Raw genomic sequence first — 10,231 nt, 5'->3', positions numbered from 1 at the left:
ATTTTTTCACGAATGGTCATTGAAGAGTTTATGTAAAAAAAAATTCGAAATGTTCTGAATAAATGTCCCAACTCTGGGAGAAATAACTTGCACAAAGACAATAACTGTCTCAAAATTTTCTTACGTGTAGTCAATGAAACCCGCTCAAAGACAATAACTAGTCACCTAGGATGTGCATACGAACTACCAGCCAGCAATATGTTATTTATCCTAGCTAAGCAAGAGAAACTCAAGCATGCTTCGAGTCTAAATCTTCACGTTATTTACGTTGAGCCCATACCCTAGTTAGGCATGCTTCGAGTCTAAATCTTCATGTTTCTGATGGCTGATAACATCTCAATCGTCACAAAAAAAACAGGTTAATTAGCTGACAGATGACAACTGTAATAACTACTCCCTCCGTAAAGAAATATAAAGGCATTTAGTTTAGATCACTAAAATAGTGATCTAAACGCTCTTATATTAGTTTACAGAGGGAGTACATAAAGAGCAGAAATTATACCATACTAGAGAAATAGTTCAATTGTTGGTCTAGAAAGATTCTCGACACACATTTACATGGAGCAAATGTTCCAAAAAGAAAATGCTAAATTCTCCGGAAGAAAAACATTCCAAGCAAAGATGCAAAGTTTAATGTTGATTATTTGGCGGCTGGAATGAATTCTAAAACAGAGTAACAGTACAACATCTGGAATTGTCTCCGGTTCTACAGATTCTGTAACTTAACATGACAACACAAAGGCAACATGGAAGCCATGGCACTTCCAATCTCATCAGTTGGTTTGTATATAAGTCCATCATGGCTCGCTAGGTGGGGGTGGTGGTGGAGGTAAAAGAAGTGCAAGGCGCTGCTTGTATCTCTCGATCCGGACTTGCCGCTCCTTGCGCAATCTGCCAAACAAAATTACGTTAAAATGAAAGACTAACTCAAAATCCAGCCAAGATCATATTGGCATGCTCACATTTTTAATGCATGCTTGAGAGCTTGCCAATACAACAAGCTGACAGATCTGAACATGGAAAAAGGCACACCTAATTATCAAACTTAATGACAACTCACCAAAGACAAAAATGATTACATTGGTCACATTTTGAAAAACATTACTGTCTGCACATTATTATTGGCCTAATCTTCTACTGGTGATTGATTCAACCTCTAGTAAAAAGACAGAAGAGGTCTGGGAGAAGTACATACTTGGCACGTATATTTTTTGCACGAGTTACATGCTCCCTCAACAAGTCAGCCGCAGTATATTCAGCAGCAGTATCATTCTGCGCAATAAAACATCAAATATAATGGTATCAGTCTAAACACCCCAACTAGTGTTTTTGGTGATAGAAAAATAAGATAAGAGGTAAAATTAACCAAAGCAGGGTAAACATACTGGGTAATAAAAGGTCATAAAACAAGTAAATTCCATCCTAAAGTCGCATTTTAAAATTGATCCTTTATCCATTTCGTCTCAACAAATGAGAAATAATCTACGGAATTTAACATATTTTGGTAAGGTACAACAGATGTGCCCAATCTTGCCAACAGGTTAGGTGTGGAATGTTTAGCTAGATGCTATTTAATGCAATGCTCACCAACCCAATTTAAACCTTCAACATGAGCAAATGAGACACAAGTTTCACTTTCCAGAACAGACAAATAATGGACCCATAATAAGGATTAAAAGCAATCACAAGCAACAGTTAGCATATGCAGGATATAAGGCTTCAAACACTTATATAAACGGAAAAAAGGTAAAGGGTACGGAATGAATGAAACACTGCTCATCCACATTACATTGGTCAATACTCTGTCCATCGCGTCTCTGGTGCTCAGGGCGTTCCTTTCTTGGGCATATCTCTGCAAATTGTGAGGGGATTAATACTGCCAAATATTTCTAGAAGCCTAAGATACAGATTTCTAAAGTGAATGCCAATCAGTCCATGAAAGGAAGGATATATGAGCACAGCAAGTAAGGAAATGTTCAAGGATCTTTGATATGGAGGAAAAAACAGATTTATACATCTCAATGTAATTTCAGGGCGGATCGTCAGCATTTGATTTGGCAACCCAAAATGAATAGGCAACAGGCTCCTACAGAGAACCAAATCGTGGGGTTCCGGAAAGAAATGAGCTCCTCCAGCACACCACCACCACCACAAAGCTTGGAAGCCATGGCCATCTTTCCTGTGACACCCTACCAATTCATCCCTAGGCCTTTCAACCAGCTTCACAGGAACTTCAGGGTACTGCCCTTCAACCAGCTCATTGATTTCTTCAGGTCTTACATCTATAAAGCTATGCCTTTGATGATAACTTATGAACCAGGTATGGATCAGAATGCTACTCTTTTCTGCAAGAAACTGCAGTTCTTGTTTGTTGCTCATGCTCTGAAAACTACCTGGCCGACACTGGTCCCTCTGAACATAATGGAAGTGGTTAGAGTTGACCAAATGAATTGGAACACTGCCTTTGCTACTCTATCATACTCTGATGAAGCTTGTCATGAATTAGATACCAAACCTGTTGCTACAGATATAGTCTGATAGCCTGGGGAATGATATTGTAATGAGTGACACCACTGCAATGATCTCTGACAGACCCACCGCAAACAAGGGGCGCAAGACTAAGATAGTTGCTGAAATTATCACTACCCAGCTTCGTCGTAGTGACCGGGGGAACAAGTACGACGGATTCAAGGCCCCTCCCTGGCAGAGACTCGCACCACCAAAAGCAAAGTCAATCCTAGGATGATCCCAGCTGCTCCAAACCAGGCCAACACCACCTCTGCTGCTGCTCCCATCGCCAAGACGGCAGCGATCCTACCCCGCTTCCAGTACTCCAACACATTGGGACTGTCAGATGTGGGATTCCAGACGAAGAGCTCTCCACTTCCAAGTTGACGGCTGAGCCGCCGGAAGAGACTTCTTCCTCCTCCACTACATAATCATCCATGTCTGGTAAGAAACAATGGAAGGTGCTTGTTTGGAATGTGCGCGGAATAAATTCAGATGATAAGCTACTAGCTATAAGAAACGCCATTTCTATCAGTGGTTGTGATGTAATATGTTTGCAAGAGACCAAGCATATGCACTTTGATTTGAACTTCATCAAGATCTTTGTCCCCGAAAATTCGATAAATTTGCTTCCGTGTGGAATAGTTCAGTCTGTGATGGAGTAACTACTTTCTCTGATATTTTTGCACTGGGTATTGAATTTACTTCTAAGTTATCTGGAAATGTTTGGAAGCTTTTCAATATATATGGCCCATGTCGTGGCGAAGACAGGAATTCTTTCGCTTCTTGGCTTTATGACCTAAACATCCAGAACTCCTCTTGGGCGATTTTAATTTCATAAGATCCGTAAGTAACAGGAATAAACCTGGAGGAGACCTAAATGATATCATGTTATCCAATGACGTAATCCGCAGTCAGGCACTAGTTGAAATTCCCCTAAAAGGGCACTCATTCACCTGGAGCAATATGCAAGAGGATCCCTTGCTGGAACAACTTGATTGGGTTTTCTCTTCGAGTAATTGGACTCTCTCGTATCCAAACACTACGGCGATGGCTCTAGGAAAACCTGTCTCCGATGGGCTCGAAGACCTACGGCCACTATCTACCCCAGAGAAGAACATCAGAAGGATTGTCAAAGCCCATCTCCTCACCCTCCTGCAGCACCAAAACGCCTACTGGAAGAAGCGTTGCACTATTCGACGGATTAAATACGGAGAAGAGAACACCAAGCTTTTTCAAGCCTTGGCAACTGAACGGTACAGAAAAAACACAATTGCATCTCTCAAGCTCCCTGATGGCACTGAAGTGCATGATCATGCTGCCAAAGAGGCTGTCCTTTTCCAAGCCTTTAAACAGCGAGTAGGTGAATCATCCCCTCCGGCTATGAAATTTGATTTACCATCCATAATCCAAAAGGTACATGGTTCGGAAACATTGTCTTTTCACACATGAGGAAATTGACGAGGTTGTCAAAAAAATGCCTGCTGATCGCGCTCCTGGACCGGACAGGTTCATTGACATGTTTCTGAAAACCTGCTGGCACATCATCAGAAACGATTTCTATCAGATGTGTGGTGATTTTTACCATGGAGCCTTCGATCTGAAAAGCATCAATTCGGGATTCATTACTCTTATCCCGAAAACTGGATCGCCTCAAACAACAAATGACTACAGGCCAATTACACTATTGAACTGCTGTTTGAAGATCATTACAAAACTCCTTGCAAATCGACTCCAAAAATTGATACTGAAAATTGTTCATAGGAACCAGTACGGCTTCCTAGGCGACCGCAAAATCCAGGAGTACATCTTTCAATGTCAAAACTCTGGAAAAGAAATAGTTCTGTTAAAGCTGGATTTTGCCAAAGCCTTCGATACAATTGAACACTCTGCTATGCTGGAAATTATGAAGAACATGGGCTTCGACGCTCGCTGGCTTGGGTGGATTGAGTGTATCTTCAACTCTGGGACGTCGTCGGTGCTGTTGAATGGCGTGCCCGGCAGACAATTCATCTGTCAACGCAGTGTCCGTCAGGAGGATCCTCTTTCCCCCCTCATTTTCATTCTTGCGGCAGATCTTCTCCAGTCGGCTATCAACGAAGCACATCGGCCCAACATAATTGAACTCCCCATCCCTGCACGAGGATCACCAGATTACCCAGTGATACAGTACGGCGATGACATGATACTTGTCATGCCAGCGTGCCCTACAAAAGCTAGCAAAATGGATTATGCTGATTCCATTGGTCTGAAATTAATTTTCAGAAATCTGTCCTAGTAGCCATCAATACTACTGGAGCTCTGGCTGCTGAATTAGCTCAAATCTTTCGGTGCTCGATCGTTCGATGCCATTCACCTATCTGGGATTGCCAATGGGAACTACAAGACCAACGATGACAGATCTTATGCCAGTGGTGAACAGTGTTGAGAGGCGATTGTCTTCATCGCACAGCATGCTCTCTGATGGCAGGAAACTTCAGCTCCTGAATTCAGTCCTGACCTCTATGATAATCTACCCAATGTGCACCATTAAATTCCCTCCAAAGCTGATTGAGCACCTCGACAAGATCCGAAGAAGATGTCTTTGGCGTAAGTAAATGGAAAATGGAGAATCATGCAACTTTCTTGCTGCGTGGGGAAATGGAGAATCATGCAACTCTCTTGCTGCGTGGGGCATTGTTTGTCGCCCGAAGAAGAAAGGGGCCTTGCCATAATAAATCTTCAGGTGGAAAACACGGGTCTGCTTCTCAAACACCTACACAACTTCTACAACAAAAAGGACGTGCCTTGGGTCGACCTAGTGTGGGCTACGTACTATGCTGACAAGGTCCCTCACGCTTCGGAAATTTACGGCTCGTTCTGGTGGGAAGACATAATGCAGCTGAATGATATTTACAGAGGATCACGAGAGTTCAGATCGGGGATGGATCCACTTCTCTGTTTTGGAACGATTTATGGCCAGACGAGATCATTGGTGATACACACCCCCGAGCATTCTCTAAATAAAATCGAGGACGCCTCTGTGGCAGAATTACTTGGTATTGAGGACATCAGTCAAGGATTCCACCCGCCCCTCTCCGTGGAAGTGTATGAGGAGGTCCAAGACATGCAACTGTTGACTGCCTCGACGTCACCCGATAACGCAACGAGAGACAAATGGGTCTGTACCTGGGGGGAGAGCTTTTCGTCTGCCAAATACTACAAATTCTATTTCAAGGTCATCACAGCCGACAAGGCGTTTGTGTGGATCTGAAAGTTGGCCTGTATAATGAAGCTCAATGTTTTTTGAGTGGCTGATCCTAGCTGACAGAATCAATACGAAAACTTCAATGTGGACGAGAACGTGGACTGTGTCCTATGTGACTCGGGGTCTGAAGAAATGGTGGAGCACTTGTTTTTCACGTGCCCATTCAGCAAGAAGTGTTGGGAAGACCTGCAAATGACCTGGCTCTCAGATGGCAACAGACTAAATTTGATTCATTCCACTAGGGATGGATGGTAAAGCTGCTGCCTTGTGACCATGAGGTCACGGGTTCAAGTCCTGGAAACAGCCTCTTACAGAAATGTAGGGAAAGGCTGCGTACAATAGACCCAAAGTGGTCGGACCCTTCCCCAGACCCTGCGCAAGCGGGAGCTACATGCACTGGGGCTGCCCGTTTTTTTTGCCACTAGGGATGGATGGTCGAGACCAATGTTCATGGAGGTTTTCACGACAGCGTGGGGTATATGGAAAGAGAGGAACGGCAAAATTTCCCAACGAATCCCTCCAACTCATAGATCCTGGACCAACAGATTCAAGTTAGACTTTGCCCTCTTAGCCCATAGAGCTAAGCCTAGACTTGGGCCTTTTATTGATTCTTTGATTAGCACCCTTGTGTAGGCGGCATCTTCCCCTTCACTGTTTTCCCTCTTTTAGCCCCCCTTCCCCTATCATCCAACCCATGTCTCCCTCACTCCCTTCTCTGGGATGGGAGATGTAGGTGGATGATGGTAGTGGCTTGTTGTACATGTAATACAGAAATTTAAATACAAGACAGTAGGAGCCTCTCCTACTGTCCTTTACCGCTCAAAAAAAAAAAGAATGAATGAAACAAGCCAGAACTGAAACTCCCGCTCTAATCAATTCGAGTCCCAAACAAGAAAGTGGAAGGGAACTCTGTACTTGGGTAGAGGAAAATGGATCAAAACATGAATAAATGAAACTATAGCTCCATCAATCCTCTTTTTGACAGAACACAAGACTTGTATCAGAGTATGAAACAAACTGCGCCAATTGACCTACTATTCAGTGGTATTGATAACGAATTAGCAAATACCCTCCCGTCTCTATAAAGGAATGTTTCAGAAAACAGATATTGCTACTGATGGAAGCAAGTTTAACTGTTCAAAAACCTAAAACTGGCTATAGGATTGGGAAAATATAGATGTCATTTACAATCCAGAATTGCCAGGAAAATATTATAACTAAGAGGTATGTCGAATCAACGTAGCAATGTTGTAAAGATGATTTTTACAAGATACCTGCTCTTCTTCTGAAACTTGATTCTCAACATCATTGTCCTTTTCTGACATCCTAAAATCTACAACTGAAGCAGGCAAAGGTCTTGGAAGAAGTGGTGCAACGTTTCCAACAAAGCTTGGCTGAAAACAAAAATGACACAAGTGATAAGAAATTTGAATAAGAAAATACAAATATATAACCTCTGAAAGTAATATGAGGGGAGCCCCAAAACACACAACAATAAATCCAGTCCTACAGTAGGACACAGATATCTATGGATGATCTTTGTGGACAGAAAGTGAAGGTCCTGTTTAACTCAAATCATGTTTTGGTGTACAGAATACATAGATGCAATTAAAGCAAATAAGAGTGAGCATTACCAGGATTAATGAATAATAATTTCAAGAAAATATATGGGTCCTAGAATAAAAATTCCTAGATTTACTTTGACCAATACCCATAGACCAAATTTCCTAACATAAAATTACCTAACTAATAACATGTTTTCTTTCTCAGCGAGCATATAGAATATTTATCTAAGGAAAATCCATAGATTTAATCAAGGAGTCAAAGACAGCATTTTGAAGTGCAAAAACCACCAGAGAGACATCTGAAGCGTGTTCAAACATAAAAGAAGCTGATGCAGAGAATGCCAGAGTAAAGAAAATGTTCAACAAGCAGGAAAGGTGAAAGAATGGAAGTATGCCAACCTGAATTTCATGTGGAACACCATTGCGTAGCCAAGATCGACAAAGAGCATACAAGGATCCTGACTCACTGTCTAACACGTTAACCTTTGGAACAATAAAAAAGATCAGAAGAAATGTCAGTTCTAGTACGATATCGAACTCGCCTATCTAGATGACAAACAAGGAATTGAGAAATTTGATCGACATATACTTGTCCTTCCTGAGCCGAAGGTCTACTTTGTTACGACTCAGGTACTAAGCTTATCTGATTAGTACCTAAACATATAATCTCAGCATCATGACCCCTCATAAAATGAATTAGGAGCTTGCTTAAAATGGAATATTTTTAGATCATTTTTCATCTCGATGGTAAAAAAGACTACACCCCATAAGGTCATATTACCATAGGAACTAAAATAGCATTTCAATAATCAGTACAAAGTGCAAACTCATGTCATGCACACATCTGATGAGAGTCAGAAATTTAAAGGCAACTAAAGATCCATTTGCATTTGCAGTAGTAACTGGACATGTTAAAACTAGTCAAATAGTATAACCATTCTCCTCTTACTAGACCATTAACCATAGCACAAATGAGCACAAATATTGCATATGTCAACTCTAATCAGTACAATTACAAATTCCACCCAGGCACCCACCATACATCTTCCGTGCATCACAAATATACAGGTAACTGGAGATCCATTTGCATAATTGCATTTGCAACAGTAACTGGACATGTAAACTAGTCAAAAAGTAGAATCGTTCCCCTTTTACTAGAGTGTTAACCATAGTACAAGATATGACATCTCTCAACTCTATGTGTAAAGAGGAAGTTTTAATAAAGATGGACTTACTTTGCGGTCATTGATCACCACAGTTGAAGCGTTTTCTTTGGTACTTTCTCTGCAATAAATCCAAGTTACAAATTTTCACTTAAAACTTTCAGTCCGAGAGACAAACTATAAGCTTGCAGTTTCATTATTTACCTTTCCTTTGTGGTGACATGCTCCTGAGGAAATGGAGTAAAAGCTGGAGATGGGGTAACAGCTGGAGATGGAGTAACAACTAGAGATGGAGTAACAGCTGGAGATGGAGTAGCAGCCAGAGATGGAGTAACAGCTGGAACAGCATTAACCTACATTACCCAAAAAACAAATGTTACAAGAGAACCTCACAAATCCTGACAGCATAATTTACAGGTAAGGAATATCCTAATCAACACAATGCCTGAAAGGCCATAAATCAGAACATGAAACAGCACTGTGTAAAATCAAATAACATGTGCTCAGACAACAAGATACTATGATTTCCTTTCTCCGATGATTTCACAGTCTATAAATCACCAGCGCCTGACCATTCACAAGGCGGCCCTATCTCAACAACAATACTTCATCAGATTGCCAAAATGAGTGCAGTAAACCTCAATCTGCGTATGAAACCCTAGCTGCATTACCGACTAGGCATTCAGTCGGCGAGATCCAAAAGCCTCAGGGTGAGAATTAAGGGAAGGGTCGAGGTTTAGTATAATTCCCTTCCAGTCGAAGCCCAGAAACTAAAAAATAGCCATTCACCTTGAGCTGAGGATGCGGGGCTATTGGAACCCCTCGGGGAGGGTGTTCTGGGCGCGGGGTCACGCCCGCCACCACCGCCCGAGGCACCGCTGCGTAGGACCGCTGCTGCGCTGGCGCCTGGGGCTGCTGAGACGTTGCTGTGACGGGGACAGCGACGGCGTGGGCGTGGGCGCGCGGGTACGCAACGCCGACGTCGGGGGCGCGGCGATGGTTCGCCGCGGCGGCGGCGGCGGCGGGGATGGTGGACGATGTGCCGACGGGGTAGAGGATGCCGTGCGCGGGGGAGGGGTGGCTAGGGTTAGGGTTCAATGGGCGGCCGGTGAAGAGCGGCGACGGGGTCGGGGTCGAGTTGGCGGCACGCTGCGGCGCGGCGGAGGTGGCGAGGAAGGCGCGCGGCAGGGGCTGCGGGGCGGTGGCCGGAGGAGGAGGGGGCGTGGCGGTAGGCGGGGGAGCAGTGGTGGTGGGTGGTGGCCGCTGTGGTGGTGGGGACGACATGGCGCTGACTCGCGAGGATCGAGAGACAGGGGTTTGGTGGGGTCTCCGCTTTGAAAAATGGCTTTGAAAACACGCGCCTCTCGGCTGGGGATTTTATTTCGAAATTTTTGGGCTGGGCGGGGGCGGGCCGCTTTGCGGCGCTGGGCGGCGCGGCCGAATGTTCTGTAGCTATTTCTTCTCAAGAAAAAAAAAAGACAGAAGCTTCTCTTCGGTAAAATAAAAAGGAATTGGTTGGTCCATTTGTGAAGCCCGCACGTTCTAACAGCGTCAAAGAAACAGTACAAGCTGACTGCTGACATGTTACCGAGAGCGTAAAATAAAAAGGAACTGGTTGGTCAATTTGTGAAGCCCTCGATGCTTCATTTTAAGTCAATAAATCCCACCCTTTGTCAAAAGTTTCATTAAAAGAAGCGTCTTGAAGTTAACATATTCTAAATCTCCACCAGAGTCCATCCTCCAAGTCC

The 10,231-nt window shown here is 43.5% G+C and overlaps 1 protein-coding gene across 2 annotated transcripts; it reads right to left on the bottom strand.

Moving 5' to 3' along the window:
* Nucleotides 1-504: 504 nt before the first annotated feature.
* LOC125552386 (vegetative cell wall protein gp1-like) lies at nucleotides 505-9,832 on the bottom strand. 2 transcript variants are annotated; one of them, XM_048715919.1, is made up of 8 exons: nucleotides 9,273-9,830; nucleotides 8,688-8,836; nucleotides 8,556-8,604; nucleotides 7,720-7,803; nucleotides 7,030-7,149; nucleotides 1,790-1,852; nucleotides 1,196-1,272; nucleotides 505-891 (listed from the first exon to the last, which is right to left on the bottom strand). In XM_048715919.1, the coding sequence occupies exons 1-8, from the start codon at nucleotides 9,765-9,767 to the stop codon at nucleotides 798-800; spliced, it is 1,131 nt and encodes a 376-aa protein (XP_048571876.1). In that variant the 5' UTR covers nucleotides 9,768-9,830; the 3' UTR covers nucleotides 505-797. The 2 variants fall into 2 exon arrangements, with proteins under 2 accessions (XP_048571876.1, XP_048571877.1); XM_048715920.1 differs by lacking the exon at nucleotides 1,790-1,852 and having other exon boundaries at nucleotides 9,273-9,832.
* Nucleotides 9,833-10,231: the final 399 nt, after the last annotated feature.

This window comes from Triticum urartu, chromosome 4 (assembly GCF_003073215.2).
Source record: "Triticum urartu cultivar G1812 chromosome 4, Tu2.1, whole genome shotgun sequence".
NCBI classification, from domain to species: domain Eukaryota; kingdom Viridiplantae; phylum Streptophyta; class Magnoliopsida; order Poales; family Poaceae; genus Triticum; species Triticum urartu.
This window is presented reverse-complemented; position numbering and strand designations above follow the sequence as displayed.